The following is a 17,691-nucleotide window of genomic DNA, read 5'->3' on the forward strand; positions in this document are numbered from 1 at the left end:
AAAAATAAATGTAGTACTGTTAAAAGCTATTTATTAATTAAACGTAATTTAGTTTATTAATTCAATCTAACTCTCGTCGTCTAGTACTATTTTAAAAACACTGCACTTTCCCGAGATGCATCCCTTCTAGCTCGTCTCCTTTAGACCAATCAGAAGCATGGTGAAAAAACCCTCTTCTCTGATTGGCTTAAAGCTACAGATGCGCAATTTTCAAAGTCAGCAACTGCATCGCTGGGAGAGAGACTCGTCAGAGCGTACAGCTAATATAGTGCGTTCCAATAATCTGCGTTATTGGTGGGATTTTAAACGACTTTGGCATCTTATTTGATCTGCTTTTAAAGGAGATCAGGTGAACGGTACGTGCGTTTGATAATTTTGTTCTTATTAGTTTGATTTTGTGATTTATTTTGGCTAGGCGCCATTTAGGCTAGACAATGCCATACTAATGTATCTGCGGGTGTTTGCAGTATATTTGTGTACGTTAATATCTTTTAAATGGCTCGATATTTATATAAAATGATTTACGGTGTGACTCATTTACCCTTTTAAAACTTAATTTTATTTAAAGGTTACATTTAAAGGGCATTTTCAGACCTGGAGCACAGAAGACGCTCCTTCAGCATGGCTTCATCACAGTTACCAGCAGTTAAAAAAGATGAAAAAGGCAGAAATATACAAGTGGTTGTACGATGCAGGTAAATGATACAGGTTTTATGTGTAACCGTTTTTTATATTGTTTGTAAGTAGTGTAAGAATGCCTAAATTGCGAATTTTGTATGTTGTGCTGTTTGTATGACCAATAACCAACTTGCATATGTATGGTTTTTATACTCCTAATTTAAAATCCTCTTTATTTAACGTATTTTTTTTAAGTTCTACCCTGCAAACAGAAGTTTTAATATTGTGTTTATTAGTGTTCTATAGAGTTTTATAATTGACAGTTTGCCCCACACGACACGATTTAAATACCGATTTATGTAAGTTAATTGTCTGCTGGCTAAAACCATGGTTTGATCATTTGTATGTTATGTTTCAGTTGCCTTTTCAATAATGATTTTTTTTATAGTTGCTGATGTTTAAACCGAAAAGCCTAGAATGGGATGTTTATTATTTTATTTTTTAGTGTAATGGTAACTGGCTGTTTTTTTTTTTTTTTATAAAATTGTGTATTTATGAGATGGAAATTAATATCGATACCATTCTCATATCTAATGTGCGATTTACAGACCCTTCAACACAGTGGAGCGGAAGTCTGCTTCTCATACAGTTGTTGAATGTGACCAGAACCGAAAAGAGGTGTTAGTCCGTACTGGAGGCGCCACAGACAAAGCAGCAAGAAAAGCATACACTTTTGACATGGTGAGTGTTTGGCTTGTTTTCCACGCACATCCTGAGTATTAATGCCATTGAAATTTTTTTCAGTGTGTAGTAATGCTCATTAAATATGTCACATTTCAATTGGTTTAGGTTTTTGGTCCTTCTGCCAAACAAATTGACGTTTATAGGAGTGTGGTTTGCCCCATATTAGATGAAGTTATCATGGGCTATAACTGTACTGTCTTTGCGTGAGTATCTGCATTTAAATGTCAAACCATTCAACTTTTTTATTCCGAGTTTTTGGACGTTTTTATTTGGTGTCAATTCTACATTTTAACTAAAGTTAGATTTCTGCCATTAGAATGGTTTAAAAGCTGACATGGTATAAAAAAAATCTTATGTATTAATATAATGGATTATTTCTTATTGGTTTAAGATATGGACAAACTGGAACAGGGAAAACCTTCACAATGGAGGGCGAAAGATCACCCAATGAGGAGTTTACTTGGGAAGAGGTAATATTTGAGTCCGTGTTTGGCAGTTCTGCAGCAGTGGACCATGTGTCAAACCAATGTTGATTAAAGAGGACTTGTATGTTCATTCAATACTTGAATTATTTTCTAAAAGACTCTAATGATAACATTTCTTGCACCAGTAACAATTTTAAGTCCTAATTTTTGACTCCCTCTGAATTAACTGCTTGTGTTTACAACTTTACTTTTGAGGCTAATGATAATGTGGTATGCTCTTGCATAGATTGCATTTGAAATGAAGAAATAACTACTTGTTTGAGGTTTTGCTCTAGGGCCACTATATAAATGCCATTATTTGCATGATATCATTTGTTCAGGAATTGATCAGGGGTATTCCCTCCTTCCTCATTTCTTTGATGGTTTTCTTACAGGACCCTCTGGCTGGAATCATTCCCAGAACTCTTCATCAGATCTTCGAGAAACTGTCCAGTAATGGCACAGAGTTCTCAGTGAAGGTTTCTCTGCTGGAAATCTATAATGAGGAACTGTTTGACCTTCTCAGCCCTGCTCCGGATGTCACGGAGAGGCTACAACTGTTTGATGATCCCAGAAATAAAGTATGCTTTTTGTTTTGTTTCTGTAATGTATTATACCTACAATATCCATATATGATTACTTTGAAAATTGCCATGTGTTTGTAAGAAAAAAAGACATTCTGTATATCTGTCAGAGGGGTGTAACCATTAAAGGTCTGGAGGAGATCACTGTACACAATAAGAACGAGGTTTATCAGATCCTGGAGAGAGGAGCTGCAAAGAGAAAGACCGCCTCCACGCTCATGAATGCTTACTCCAGGTAACCTATGCTTCCCAGTTTAAATGGACAGAAGACTAAATGTATGTCTTTGTGGTGTTTTAAGGTTTATAACTTCTCTTCTTTTTTTCCACCAGTCGATCTCATTCAGTGTTCTCTGTGACTATTCACATGAAAGAGATCACGCTGGATGGAGAAGAGCTGGTTAAGATCGGAAAACTGAACTTGGTGAGTTTACTTTATTCAGACACTGTGTTTTAATCTAAAACTGGTTCAAAAAAGTTTTCAAAGTTCAGTTAAGTTTTTTTAAACCAGCAACTCATGTTTTACTGTTTAGGTGGATCTTGCGGGTAGTGAGAACATTGGGCGATCTGGTGCTGTGGACAAGCGTGCACGTGAAGCTGGCAACATAAACCAGTCTCTGCTGACTCTGGGTCGTGTAATCAAGGCTCTTGTGGAGAGAGGGCCTCATGTACCCTACAGAGAGTCCAAACTCACTCGTATTCTGCAAGACTCACTGGGAGGACGTACCAAAACCTCCATTATCGCCACTGTGTCTCCTGCCTCCATCAATCTGGAGGTGTGTCTTGTGCTGCTAGACTTTGTGCTGTTTCTTGCTTATTTTGTCCTTGTTTTTAGGAATATTGATTTAGAATTTAATTGTAGGAAACTCTGAGCACTCTGGACTACGCTAACAGGGCCAAGAGTATCATGAATAAGCCAGAGGTCAACCAAAAACTCACCAAGAGAACTCTGATCAAGGCAAGTTTCTTTTTATTGTTTGTACGTTTATACATTTTCATAAGATTTCCTGAACTATATTCCCAATTTCTACTTGTTCATGCAGCATTGACCAAACGATTGATGTTTCTGAAATGTTGTAGGAATACACAGAGGAGATTGAGCGACTGAAAAGAGATTTGGCTGCCACCCGTGACAAACACGGAGTGTACATCTCTGTTGATAACTATGAGTGAGTTCTGCATGTATCTTTTTATTTTTTTTATTCTCACCATGGCTGCATTTGTCTGATCAAAAAATAGTTAAATATTATTAGAATTTAATGACATTGTTCTATTTTTGTAAATTTTAAAATGTAGTTTATTCCTGTAATGGTAAAGCTGATTTTTTTTTAAACTGCCATTATCTCAGTCAATAACATCATGTGAATTGTACACTCCTTGAATTGACTTATTTTTTTTAGTTTGATTGGAGGTGATAATTCAGAATTCTATTTACAGGAATATGAACAGTAAACTGATGTCTCAGGAAGAGCAGATTACGGAGTACACAGAGCGGATCGCTGCTGTGGAAGAGGAGCTCAAAAAGGTCAGCGTCTTTCGAATCCGTTCTACTTTTCTGTGTACAAGTCCTGCCAACTTCCACTTTTGAATGTGTGTATGTTTGTGTGTGATGCATCTGATTAATTGTGCTTGTGTTGGCAGATTATGGACTTGTTTACAGACAGTAAGCAGAAATTGGACCAGTGCACTGAGGACCTGCAGGACAAGAACCAGAGATTGGAGGAGACTCACAAGGACCTAACAAAGACCAGGCACCGCCTCACTCAAGAGGAGTACATCTCTTCACAGCTCCAAAGCAATGGGTGTCAACTTTACAACACTGCTGACCAGGTCTGTGTATCAGATGTGGTGGTTGATGCAATGATAGGATAGTATGCACAAATCTGAACTCTATCTCTCTCATCCAGCTGTTGAACACTGCTGAAGTCACCACTCAGGATGTTAGTGGTCTCCATGCCAAGCTGCAGAGGAAGACGGATGTGGAGCTTCATAACGGGGAGGTCCAGCAGAGCTTTGCCCAGCGCATGGAGAACTGCTACAACAGCATGCAGACCTCGCTGCAGGAGCAGAGCCACAAACATGCTGCTATGATTGACTATTACCGCTCTTCTGTGGGTAAGATGTGTTACGTGGCTTCACTCTCAAATTATAATATGCTCTTTGGGGGGGGGGTTTAAAATCATTTCCAGCTAGAAAGTATCTCCAGGAAATGTTAATGTCCATTTATATGTCTCTGTGTAGGTGAGCTGCTGAATACAAATGGAACGGTGTTTAAGGAGACGTTAGGTGCTGTCTGTGAGTCTTACAGCAGTATTAAAGGGGCTGTGGGAGAAGGTGTGGAGCGCTGCAAGGAACGAGTGTTACACCAGGAGAAACTCTCTCAGGAGGCTCAGAATAGCATGCTGGAAATACTGGTAAGAACTCCATGATTACAAATTGTGAATGATTTGTTTGACAACCTTTTGATTTTGGTAAATGCTTTGTTTTTTTCCTCATGCAGTCTTGAAACCATCAATGGTCTTTTCAAGGGTGTTAGATATGAGTAGTGGTTCTCAGTCTTTTTTATTCCAAGGCCCTCCATTATTTTCAAAAATATTCAAAGACCCCATAAACTTGGCTTTGTTTTCTAAACTATGGTCCTACTTCCTACTCCTACTTCCACAAATAAATTGATTAATAGTTTAAAGGGATAGTTCACTTAAAAAAGGAAAATTTACCAAATGATTTACTCACCCTCAAACCATCCTTGGTGTATATGACTTTTGTATTATCATCTGAATGAATATAATCTAAGTATTGTGAAAAGAAAAATAACAAATTCCCCTGGTTTTTCCAGCTTTATGGTGATTGAGATTTTGAAGCCCAAAAAGGTGCATCCATTAAAAAGTACTCCACATGGCTCTAGGGGGTTAATAACATTTAGGTTTTTTTTTTATTCATTTAATTTTCTTCTCCAGGATGAACACAGACATCATTTAGAGGAGATTTTGGTTGCCCAGGCGGTGCCAGGTATCAGATCTGTCATGGCCATGAATGACAATCTGAAGCAAACCCTTCACAGATACAACTCTCTGGCTGAGCAGGTAGGTTTCAGAAGAATTTACATGTTCTTATGCCAGTTTGAGTATTTTGAGATTTGTAATCGGTCAAATTAAAATGTCTCTTACAGATGCAGGGTCTGAAAGCAGAGATGATGTCGTTTTTTGACTCCTACGTTGAATCGTTGGCCAGTATGCGAGAGTGCGCTGAGCAAGGCTTCAACACTCTGCGTGCAGAGCACGACAAGCTCAAGCAACAGATCAGCCAAGCTGGAAACAACCATCAGACGGTAAGTCTACTCCCACTGACAGTTTCTTGAATAGGAGGTTTGTGTTTAAACCAAGTGATCACATTTCTTTATACTGATGCCTTTATACTGATGTTCACAAGCTTTGTGGGTGCTGTAAATGTCACCTATTGGCCACAGGGAGGTTGGTTCTGTATATGCCGAAATGCTCAGGAGGCCTCAGTTTTAAAAAGATTTTATAAGCACTCGTTTTCCAAACTAGACCAAGAAAAACACTTTAAACATGAGAACATTTGGTCCCCTAACTTGCCTAAATCACTTTGACCACTAGAAGGCTCTAAAACTGCTTAATCGTTCCTTTCTACAGCGTGTGGTGGAGCTGGTTCAGTGTTTGCAGAACCAAATGAATCTCTTGGCGGTGGACACTCAGACTGACTTTGAGGGTCTTGCACAGGCAGCATCTGCCCAGATTGTTCCACTAGAAACGCTACAGAGATCCATACAGAGGTGAGAGGGCATTCACAACAAATACCTTAACGTTTTCTATAACAAAACTCTAACAAACTTCATCATTATTGCAGTAAATGCACTGTCTCTGAGGAGCACACTGTGTCTGTCCGTGCCCGGCTGGGTTCCTCTGTGGATGGAGTTATAAGTGAGATGAATGGGGTGACTGAAGAGGGAGAGAGGACCCTGGAAGAATGTGCTGGTTACTGCAGACACCTACAGACATCAGTGGACTCATTGGCTGAATCGGGACTCAAGTGGTGTCACGATGCCAGAGGTTCAACTGAAAATAAAGCCCGGGAACAGTTCAAACTCATCAGGGAGACAGACGCAGCTGTGCAAGACCTGCTAAAGGTTAGTTTGGGCTTGTCCCAAAAATGCCCACATCTGCGGTCTTTTCACTTGACTACTTGTCTATTTGCATGGCAAATTTTCTGTGTTTGACAAGTGTTCAAGTGGGTGTGTAGACCTCAAGTGTCTTGCAATTTTGGGACTTTGTGATGGAATATGCTTAGCCTTAATGGTGTGCATTAAATAAAGTGAGTGTTTTTGTTTTGTTTTTAATATTTGCTAAATCTTTTTTTTTTTACTGTTTATGTCCATGCAGTCTGTTGAAGAAAAGGGTGAGAAAGCTGTTCAAGACTGTGAAGCTCATTTGAGTCACATGCAGCAGGAAGTAGAAGGAATCCTGGGTCGTGTGGAATTGCAGACAGGCAAAGATGATGCTACCTTGCAGGAGCACAAAGAGATCCTCTCCTCCATCAACACTCAGGCACTGGACACAGTACACAACTTCATCAGCTCAGAGCTGCGGCAAGATTTCCCAACAGGTACACGAGAAGCTGTGAGGGAAATGTGGCATTTTGAATGGAGACACGCCTCAAGATCAAGTAATGTCCATGTGTACTGGGCACTGATGTGATTTTGTATTTTCGCAGGAACGACTCCTCAACGTAAGGAGTATGTGTATCCACGTGTGCTGAACAAGCCAAGGAGTCGAGAGGAGCTAGAAGATGAGTTCAGAGCTCAGCAGGAGCATCCTCATTGTGCACTGAGCCAGTGTGAGACTGTCATCGAGACGGAAGAGGAGAAACTTCTCGACCAGGTATTACTATCATAAGTTTTAACCATCCATGTTCCAGAGCTAGTCAGTGGAAACACTATGTCTGCTTTTAAATGTTAAGAAGCTGTAGATGCTCTTATGTGGACTGGTGTAACCTCAGTTCTTTTTTTAGGACTCTCTGGAGGATGAAGTCAGTGTTTCTAGCGATGGAAATATCACTGAACAGTCATGCGCTGATGAGAACCTGATGTGTTACGAAAACGGAAGGGTTCCCTTTTTCAAGGTGAGGCAATTTGGACCCATTTATTGTCATGCACAGGCTTGGTATATTTTCAATAATGTAGCAATGTGTGATGCACACCTCACACAAGTCATTAGAACGAAGCAGCTTTCTGTTGGTCAACGTGAAAAACACTGAACCCATTGCAAAATCTGTTGGGAAATGTTTTTCCCTCAAGCAAAATTGCCAATTATTGACAATACTTTGTTCTTTTTTGTCTCCCTTTTTGTTTTTTGTTTTTTTTTTTGGTCTGATCAGAAGAAAAGCAAGAAGGAAAACTGCAATAAGTCACTGAACCGTTCAAAGGTGGAGAATGAAAGCACGTCTACGCCACCACGTTCTAAACTACCACTCAGGTGTCAGAACTAACAAATGATATTCAGGTTTTTATTCTTTCTATGTATGTCTTAAAGAGCATTGTTTTAACTATCCGTGTATGTCTTTTTAAATCTGACTTGTCTATGTATTTAGCTTTCATATATCTGTTTCCTCAGTCACAGTTCAATAATAAATGTTTTAACCTCAGGGTGTTTTTTTTCTTCCCTTTCCTGTTGTTGTTGTTACTTTTTTGTTAATTTCACGAGTTTAGAGCTTGTTTTTGTTTAAAAGCTAAAAGAAAATGATCCACTCCATTAATGAACCAATATAAATATTTTAAAAGTATTGTTTTAAAATGTTTGTATAAAGTTTATTCTTTCCATTAAATTAAGTTTGTGGACTGCGACATTAGTGCTCTTAATAGATGTATGTTTTCCTCAAATTTAAGAGACAGAAGGTTCTTATTACAAGAAAATCATGTTTGTGGATTGTTGCATTTAATAAAGAAATTAAAACTCAAGAATTGTTGTAACCTTATTTTAGCAAACTTTATATATGGTGTAAGATAAATGCGTAATTCAAAGTTTTTAAAATTCAGGTGTTTAATCTGAGAAGCCAAGCATAAAAACACTAAATCCTATTGATTTATTTTACATTAATCATTTAGCAGACGCTTTTGTACAACGCAAATTACAAATGTTATTTTAAATGTAAAAAATTACGATTTTTGAGTTTATTTTTTTTTTTTTTTTTGTCCCTGAATTTGTGCACAAATTAGCTTTTCATATTTCGATTTGCCTGCACTAAGGCAGGCCTACCTGAGCTTAAATGTGTACTTTGTTTCTCTGAGGGGAAAAAAAAAAAAAAAAATATATATATATATATATATATATATATATATATATATATATATATATATGGAACGTTCTACTACTTTACTGTCTGGATAGTAATTTACACCTGAATGATGATGACATTTATAATAATGAATTGATAGTCTTTAACAATAACTATTGATTTGAAAATACAATGAATAAAAATGAACACATTTTGGCACTTAATTTTTAGTCTAAAATTGTTCAATTAAAAACAATGTAGTCACTAAAAGCGCTCGTTTCAATTTATTTTTCAACTAAGCGTTAATTCTTGAGGTCCAATCAGAGCAACGGTCTGTACCACGTGTTTGAATAACACAATCTAGCCCAATCAGGACCGCTCTGTACCACGTGGTTTCAATCCACGTCTGCGATGCGAAGCCAGATCACAGCGGAACATCTGAAACCTCAGTTGTTCTTAAAGTCATTATTAAAAATGTAAATATACACACAAATGGAATGCAGTCGGATGATTTGAGACTGGAATGGATTTAGAGGAGGCTTACCAGGTGGTGGGAGAATTCGGTAGACACCAGAAGCGGATGGTAACCATCCTGGTTCTCCTACAGGTAACAGATGATAGATGGAAATCCATAAATACTGGGCAGACGTGTTGGTGTAGTTAAATTCCTTTATATTTCTGATCACACAAGCCGGTAATCTATGCAAAATTTATATTTGATGGATCAAACCTTTGAAGCCATGTCGTATTTGCATCTTATCTTCAGGCGATGGGAATTCAACTTGTCTTCAGTGAATCATTTACTTTAACATGTGTTTACTTATGTCATTAGTTGTGGGTTTCCATTTTAAGACCCTGGAACTGATTTTGAACTGATTTGGGGGCAGATTGGAACCTAGATCATTAAAAGCTGAATAACCTGAAATATTGTCTTGTTCTACAGATTTACATGGCATGTCAGACCATGCTCATCATTTTAGTGGGTGCTGTGCCAGAATATCACATAGATATACCGGTTACTGGACATCCGAATGATGATATAACACAAAATGTGAAATTCACAGAGGACATCAGCTCAATCGTCACCGAGGTAAGAGACTGTCATCAATTTAGCACATTAAATTACTTTGTCTTAAACTTTGCTCATCATTTCAAATACAAATCACACCTATACACTTGATATCAAATAAGAAAGAACTGTCTATTAATCTATGTGTTTGGTCAGGACGGCAGGTATGTGCGTAAATATTTAAATTGTTTGATATTCTGGTCTTTTTATTGCAGTGGTACCTGATTAAGCATGAAGCCTACAAAGTAAACTTGGCTGGGTCTCTTTTCTTTGCTGGTGTGCTGATCGGAAATGTCCTGTTTGGGCCACTCTCTGATAAGATTGGCAGGAAGCCGGTTTTCCTTACTGGTAAGATGGAGCTGAACTGGTTTCTGTACTTTATAATAGTCTATAATAATATCCTAATTGTGCAGTCTGGGTTGTTTCATTGTAGAATTTCAGCCTTATAGTAAGTGTTCATTTTAAATATAATGTAGGACAAAAATTGAAAATGTGTCAATTGATAAAATGTTTTATAGGGAGGGATTACATCATTGTAATATTTGCATACTGCTTTGTGATAGGTCTTATCATTTTTGCATCTATTTAATCAACTATAACTGTTTTACATGTGATTTTCATGCACAACCAACTGAAAACCACAAGCAAAGAAACAGACAAACATGAGGCCTAAACCTTCCTAAAGCATCAGCTGAATGTGTGGCTGTTCTTGTGACCTCTATTTAAACTGTTCTCTCTCAGGTCTGTTTTTTGAAGTCTTGTTTGGGTATGGAACAGCATTAGCGCCAAGTTATGAGGTGTTTGCTGTGTCTCGGCTGCTGGTGGGAATGATGAATGGAGGAATGGCGTTGGTCTGCTTTGTTCTTACTCAGGAATATGTGGGAAAGTCCTACTGGGCTATGACAGGTACACATGAATTAAGATTTAAATCAGTTGTGTTGTTTACTTTCACACTAGTCATGTAAAGCTAATGTGATTGTCTGTGTTTCAGGGACCTTGACTAATATGACCTTTGCAGTGGGCATCACTCTGTTCGCTGCGTTGGGTTATTATGTTCAGCCGTGGAGGAACCTAGCAACTGCAGCCAACTGTCCGGGACTTTTGCTCTTCCTGTTCTGTGTGTAAGTGAGCGGTGCAGTCAGATAGCTACCTCCTGTTTAACTAACAGTGCTTTGTATAGCTGCACTTGGTGTTGTTTTTTGGATACTTTAACCCTCTGGGCTTCTTCGTAAATGGGTCACACTTAGCTTCCTCCCGCCCGAAAATGGGCGAAGCCTTAAAATTGTACTTTACTTTTTCCCAGGATAACCAATCAAATATATTTTTGTTCTGTAATGTTTTCTGATTATTATTTAGAATTTTTAGATTTTTTTATGATACTTTGCATTAATTATATAATTTTTATGAGCTATTTTTTCCATTAGAATTAATATATCATTTTTTATTTTATATTTATTTAAAAAAAAAAATTTAATAAATGCAGCATTTCACATCAAAATAGAGTGCCAGCCTAAAAAAAAAATATTCCAGGAGAAGAACTTAATCTAGTGGCTTTAAAAAATAGCCACTTTTGTGTAATGTCCTGTACCAGCCTGTAGGCTGTCTATAGCTTCCTATATATCCTATGTAGAAAGGCTATTTGATTCCTTTTGTTGTTTTAGACATGATTTCTCTCTTATTCGTTTTTTTTATTTAGATATACATTTAGATATTCTAAAAGATGATTACTTTATTTTCTTAACAAAAATGTTTAGATAAGTATCAGGTTTTGCATTATGATTACAATCAAACTATAGCATTTGGTTAGAAAGGGAACACAATGTGTGTGTGTGTATGTGTGAGTGAATGTGTGTGTGTGTGTGTGTGTGTGTGTGTGTGTGTGTGTGTGTGTGTGTGTGTGTATGTGTGTGTGTGTGTGTGTGTGTGTTGCATTTGAGCGAGAGTCTCTTTTTGTATTTTTTATTTATTTATTTTTGCATATTCTCAAAATTTGCTGTTGCAGTCTTACCAGTCTCTCTCTTTCTCTCTCTCTCTTTCTCTCTCTCTCTCTCTCTCTCTCTCTCTCTCTCTGTGTGTGTGTGTGTGTGCATTTGAGTAAGTTTTTTTTTTTTCATTTATTGATTTTATGTGGAATATTCTACAAATTTGCTGTTGCAGTCGCCAGTTTATCTGTGTATGTGTGCGTGGGTGTGTGTGTGTGGGGGGGGGGGGATCTTATTTGCACTCTTGATGTTCTAGAGTGTCACCCCTTCATTGCTGTACACTTTTTTTCAGCACAGTTGCTGATCTGTAGCTTGTACCACCAAAAGTTTCTCTGAGTTTTCCTATTTTTTCGTATTTCCCATTCATTTCCTATGTCGCCCGTTTTCGGGCGGGAGGAAGCTAAGTGTGACTTTTTTTTTACGACCCTTTAACATATCAGAATCATCTCCTTGATTTTTTTGTGTGTTCATATAGGTAATACAACAAAAGTCACCAAGTTTCATCCCCATCCGATGAAGCAAAAAAATTAAACATTTCAAAACGTTCAAGTTTTCGCCCGTTTTCGGGCGAAGAAGCCCAGAGGTTAAGCATTTGTAAAAGTATATCTTGAACAGAAACAAAGTTTAGAAGATTTTTTTTTGTGTGTGTGTGTGTGTTCTGTTGGAGGAAGTGCAAAAAAAAAAATGATACACAAGTTTGTAGTTGTTAATATTTTTAAAAATGTTTGGAAGTAAATTAAGTCAATTGTTTATGTAATCTAAAAATATATTTATTCCTATGGTAGTGTAGCTGAAATTTCAGCAGCCGTTATTCCAGTCTTCAGTGTCACTCTCAACAAATGATCAAACATTTATTAAGAAATATTTATCACTATCAGTGTTGAAAACAGCTGTGCTGCTTAATATTACTGTGGAATTGTGACATTTTATTTTATTTTATGATTTATATCGTTTTAAATGTTTATTGTTTATATATGTGACCTTGGAGCACAAAACCATTCATAAGTAGCACAGGTATTATTTGTAGCAATAACCCAAAATACATTGTATGGATCAAAATTTTAGATTTTTCTTTTATGCAAAAAAATCATTAAATTATTAAGTAAAGATCATGTACCTTGAATATATTTTGTACATTTTCTGCCATAAATATATCAAAACTTAATTTTTGATTAGTAATATGTATTGCCAAGGACATAATTTGTACAAATTTAAAGGCGATTTTCTCAATATTTTTATTATTTTATTTAATTTTCTTGCAGCTTCAGATTCCAGGTTTTCAAACAGTTGTATCTAGGCCAAATATTGTCCTAGTCCAACAAACCATGCATCAGTGGAAAGCTTATAAATTGACCAATTATGATTGGTTTTGTGGTCCAGGGTCTCTGTCACACACACACACACACACACACACACACACATATGTGTAAATACATGTATGTGTGTGTGTGTGTGTATTACTGGTTCTACCCAGTTTTTGGGTAAACATAAACATTAACATTTCCTTAATTAACTAAATACTACATTTACATTTTGCCCTTACAACAAATACTTTTGTACTAAAAAAAAAACCTTATACAAATGTCATTGTCAGAAGGTAATTGCTAGCTTAATAGCCATAGAGCAAATACATATGCAAAGCAAGTTTAAGTCTGACTTGCATGATTTCTGATTTCATTCCCCTGCTTCCCAATCATTTTCTGTGCTTTTTCTTGTATTCCTTTGAATAAATTGGGCAAAAAGCTCAAAGAAAAATATTAAGCCTGTATCAAAAAATATTCCCCCTCAAAATGTTCAAATCATATTGTAATCTTGTCTAAAATGTTGCGAGATCTCTTGAACTTGAGAAATAAGAATATGTCTGTCTAATTTCCATGACTATGGCAGGACTTTGCCAGAATCTCCACGCTGGCTTTATTCTCGGGGTCAGACGGAGAAGGCTGAAGACATCCTGAAGGATTTTGCTCTGAGGAACGGGAAAGGCAGAATTTCAGTGAAGCTCCGGCGGACCGTCAGCACCAGCACTACGAAGGGATCCAGCCCTGGGGTTTTCCAGCTGGTCACACATCCCATACTGCGCTGGAGGACTGTGGTGCTCATGTATGTGTGGTGAGTAATATTTCCAAAAGCTATATGTTTATTTCACTCTTACAGTATTATGCCAAAGATCTGTGTATTTTAATATACTCATTCTGTGTGCATGTGTGTAATGCAGGTATGCGTGTAGCCTTGTGTATTACGGGTTGACCCTCAGTGCCAGTGAAGATAAAGGTAATCGTTACCTTACCGTTGCCATGTATGGTCTGGTGGAACTCCCTGCATACCCTCTCTGCATGTACTTCATTAACAAACAGTGGTAAATTCTCTCGCACGATCACATCAACACGCTGCAGTATCAGACCCTCTCACATTCTTAACTTAGTGTGTTTTTGGGTTTGTTTTTCTTTTAGGGCAGGCCGGAGGAAGTCTATGGCCAATTTTCTTGCATTTTCAGGTGTATCCTGTCTGCTCACAATGTTCGTACCTGTATCAGGTGATCATCTTTCCGAATACATTATTAGGCTTTGATGCCACTTGGTTTATTTTTAGTTTTTAATGCTTCAGGAATGATACTTTTTAGGTCCATACACACACACACACACACACACACACACACACAATTGGTCAAAAGTTAAATAATTAACATTTAAAAATGTTTTTGAAAGAAGTGCCTTATGCTGCATATATTTGATCAGTAAAAGCGGTAATATTATATAAATATAATTACAATTTAAAAGAATTTTTTTTATTATTAAACTGTGAAACGTAATTTATTCCTGTGATGGCAAAGCTGAAATTTCAGCAGCCATATCTCCAGTCTTCAAAGTCACATGATCCTTTAGAAATCATTCTAATATGCTGATTTGGTGCTCAATTATTATATAAATCGACTCAAATTATTATTAATAATGATATTTATTATTATTCTGGAAGCCATGACACATTTATTTAAAGGTTCTTTGATGAATGAAAAAGTAAAAATGTATATATATATATATTTATTTATTTTTTTTATTTTATTTTTTTTATAAAATATTTTGTAATTATATACATAAATGTCTTTACTGTCACTTTTGAATTTAATGTCATTGCTCAATAAAAACACATTTTCTCCCTTTTTTTATTTTAAATCTTCCATGCCCCAGACATGTGCATCAAGGTTTCTACAAAACATATTAAGTAGCACAACTGTTACCAGCAAAAAAACATTTAAAAAAAATCTAATTTCAGTATTTTGACCTGTAGTGCTAATATTCTCCTTAAGCATACATGATGCATTTCTAATCTGGTTGTCTAAAGCCGGTTGTTTGCCTTCCTCAGGGTCCTTATTAAGTGTCACGTCACTGGCTCTAGTGGGAAAACTGATGGTCAGTGCTGCATTTAATATTGCGTATGTGTATACGTCAGAGCTCTACCCAACTGTGATCAGGTACAGCCAACGCTTTTGCTGTATGTGTGATGTCTTTTCTACAATTGTCATTAAGTAAAAATGATTATTAAAATGTGTTTAATTGTATAAAATGTGTTTAATTCCTCACAGAATGAGATTCTGTACTTGAGCAAACAGCGCCCTCTAGTGTATGCTGTTATAAAATCACCGTACAACCCAGAAGTCCCTCACTGCATGTGCTGGGTGAATTCTAATGGAAGTGTGTTTGTGTGTGTTAGGAATGCAGGGCTGGGTGTGTGTTCCATGTCCTGTAGAGTTGGGGGAATTCTAGCACCGTTTGTGCCGAGTATGGTAAGTAGCTGTAACCTATCTGACTTAAGAAATGCCATTATTTTCTAAATATTTTCTTGTGCGATTTAATAATTATTAAATAATAAATATATGCATTCTTAGATGTTATTAATACAATGTGAAAACGTTCTATAAAGTTAATTAATATTGTAAATATATTTTATCAGCTTTGTTGTTATATTGATTGATTGTGTACTGATTTATTGGTAATTGTCCAGAAATCATTGCACACCTCCATGCCATTTATGGTGTTCTGTTTGAGTGGGATTTCCGCGGGCTGCCTGGGGCTTCTTCTGCCGGAGACGCTTAATAAACCTGCTGCTGAAACACTTGATGAACTGTCCAGCCCCACCTACCAGCGAATCTTACAGCCGCAGGTAAACATGAGCATGACAGAATCATAATTTCAGAAGATTATTAAACTGTTTAATTACATAACTCCCTGGAATACTTACTTCTGGTTGGTTGATCATGGCATTCTGCCGCCAAATGTTTTTGTATAGCTTCATGTCTCTTATTTAAGTCTTCTTACACTTATAATTACTGATTTATATTGAATACATATTTCATCGAACCCATAACTTTGACATTGGTAGCACCATGCTCTGCTGTTTGTGATGCAGGAATACATAATAAATAATGATTGAATTCATAATTATTTATTGTAATTATTATAATAAGTATATTGTAAATACAATTATATTAAAAACTGCAGTATAAATAAATTCAACTGAAATCCATGTTTCATGTGTCCAACAAACTCTGAGATCTTTTTTTATATATGTATTTTTTTTTTTAATTGCTGTAGAAGTATCCCAATGAGACCTTTTCTTCATAATGGATTTTTGTGTGTCTTATAGGTTCCCCTTTTGGAAGAAAAGCATTTAATTGACCACAATGGGGCTGATAGTGACTGAGACCAAGAGCTTGAAAACATTTTATTACACCTGTTTACATGCATTCCTTGACCATGTTCAGAATGTCGTGCCATATACTCACTCACTGAAAGACTAAAGGTGCCTTCCAGAAGAAATCTGTCTGCTCAAAGGATCAGTTCAGCAGATTTAACTGTCAGGACTAATTTAAAATAATGGAAAAAGGACCAGATTCTCATTCGTTAACTCTTTTCCCATAATGTCTGACAATTATGACGACTAATTTCATGTGTTTAATGCCATTTGTGAACAAATGTCTTATTTGACATTACATTCACCAGAGTTTATATATTAGCATTCAATTAATAATCAGTAATGGCTGAAAATGTCCGTGATACTGAATCTTAATTTTAGGTTGTTTTAAAGAAATAGTTCACTCAAAGAGTACAGTTTTCATTTATTTACTATTTTAAATCTTACTGATAATATTTTTCTATTATACTCATATGCTGGTATTTTTTCTGTGCAACACACAAGTAGTTCGGTCATTGGACACTTGATTTGAAATTCAATAAATAATTATCAGTGAATAAATTAGATTTAGGATTTATACTTTTATTTATTATTATTTATATTTTTTTTGTCTTTGGTGTTTTACCAAGAAAAAAAATATATATATTTTTTTGGAGACCACTTTTTTTTTTACCATTATTGATTGCTATTTTTCTCCACATGGTAAAGTGAAGTGTTAAACACATATATTAGTGTATATTTCTGTACAGTGCTCAACATGCATTTGTGTTTATCTTGAGAGTTAAGGGAAAAGCTTTGAAATAAATGCCTCCTGTATATTGCGCATGAGCGTGTATGTCCGTTTGTCACCAGTAGATGGCACTGTGTTGAAGGCCACTGCTCCTGAACTGAAGTCACCTTTGACCTGTTCAAGTCCTCGTGGTGATGATGTCAGCTGTGACGCAGGCGAGCAGTGCTCAGGTAAACCACAGGATTCAGAAGCTGGGAGTTTCAAAGAAGCTGGCACAAAACATTCAACCACAAACCTGTTTTTCTTTTTGGTTTCCGTCTTTCTTTCCTTGCTGTAATCGCAGCCTGTGGCGCTGCATGTAGCTGACGGAACAGGTTGAGAGAGAGCAGGCATTAACTATAATAACTGTTTTCATTCTCTTCCTCCAAGGCCTGGCGGGCGTTATATCACCCTGCACAAGGAGATAAACAGCAGGTACAGAAGGTGTGGTCTCTTGAGTGCATCATATATACCCTGTACAACA

At 36.7% G+C, this 17,691-nt stretch overlaps 2 protein-coding genes across 3 annotated transcripts; both read left to right on the forward strand.

The window, feature by feature from the left end:
- The first annotated feature begins 218 nt into the window (after positions 1-218).
- On the forward strand, positions 219-8,068 carry kif11 (kinesin family member 11). Of its 2 annotated transcripts, none has more exons than XM_059520127.1 (23): positions 219-356; positions 569-695; positions 1,227-1,359; positions 1,468-1,565; positions 1,754-1,832; positions 2,222-2,407; positions 2,521-2,645; positions 2,741-2,831; positions 2,941-3,183; positions 3,270-3,365; positions 3,488-3,576; positions 3,845-3,932; positions 4,049-4,237; positions 4,315-4,522; positions 4,649-4,821; positions 5,365-5,490; positions 5,577-5,735; positions 6,061-6,200; positions 6,275-6,554; positions 6,808-7,030; positions 7,139-7,305; positions 7,436-7,546; positions 7,802-8,068. In XM_059520127.1, the coding sequence occupies exons 2-23, from the start codon at positions 622-624 to the stop codon at positions 7,910-7,912; spliced, it is 3,189 nt and encodes a 1,062-aa protein (XP_059376110.1). In that variant the 5' UTR covers positions 219-356; positions 569-621; the 3' UTR covers positions 7,913-8,068. The 2 variants fall into 2 exon arrangements, with proteins under 2 accessions (XP_059376110.1, XP_059376111.1); XM_059520128.1 differs by lacking the exon at positions 219-356 and adding an exon at positions 457-476.
- Positions 8,069-9,096: 1,028 nt separating this feature from the next.
- Positions 9,097-17,064, forward strand: slc22a15 (solute carrier family 22 member 15). The gene is made up of 12 exons (XM_059520129.1): positions 9,097-9,305; positions 9,642-9,788; positions 9,983-10,115; positions 10,509-10,673; positions 10,759-10,888; positions 13,637-13,858; positions 13,965-14,105; positions 14,200-14,282; positions 15,110-15,218; positions 15,458-15,530; positions 15,749-15,907; positions 16,391-17,064. Exons 1-12 carry the CDS (start codon positions 9,222-9,224, stop codon positions 16,445-16,447), a joined length of 1,503 nt encoding a protein of 500 aa, XP_059376112.1. The 5' UTR covers positions 9,097-9,221; the 3' UTR covers positions 16,448-17,064.
- Positions 17,065-17,691: the final 627 nt, after the last annotated feature.

This window comes from Carassius carassius, chromosome 32, assembly GCF_963082965.1.
Source record: "Carassius carassius chromosome 32, fCarCar2.1, whole genome shotgun sequence".
Classification (NCBI taxonomy): Eukaryota; Metazoa; Chordata; class Actinopteri; order Cypriniformes; family Cyprinidae; genus Carassius; species Carassius carassius.

What these genes read in the sequence shown, in the direction of transcription:
- kif11 (XM_059520127.1), top strand. Translation starts at nt 622, where the DNA reads ATGGCTTCATCACAGTTACCAGCAGTTAAAAAAGATGAAAAAGGCAGA. An exon ending in CCAAGAGAACTCTGATCAAG is followed by an intron (nt 3,366 to 3,487) that starts GCAAGTTTCTTT and finishes GAAATGTTGTAG; the next exon opens with GAATACACAGAGGAGATTGA. An exon ending in CTATTACCGCTCTTCTGTGG is followed by an intron (nt 4,523 to 4,648) that starts GTAAGATGTGTT and finishes GTCTCTGTGTAG; the next exon opens with GTGAGCTGCTGAATACAAAT.
- slc22a15 (XM_059520129.1), top strand. Translation starts at nt 9,222, where the DNA reads ATGGATTTAGAGGAGGCTTACCAGGTGGTGGGAGAATTCGGTAGACAC. An exon ending in GTGGTGCTCATGTATGTGTG is followed by an intron (nt 13,859 to 13,964) that starts GTGAGTAATATT and finishes TGTGTAATGCAG; the next exon opens with GTATGCGTGTAGCCTTGTGT. An exon ending in CTCTACCCAACTGTGATCAG is followed by an intron (nt 15,219 to 15,457) that starts GTACAGCCAACG and finishes TGTGTGTGTTAG; the next exon opens with GAATGCAGGGCTGGGTGTGT.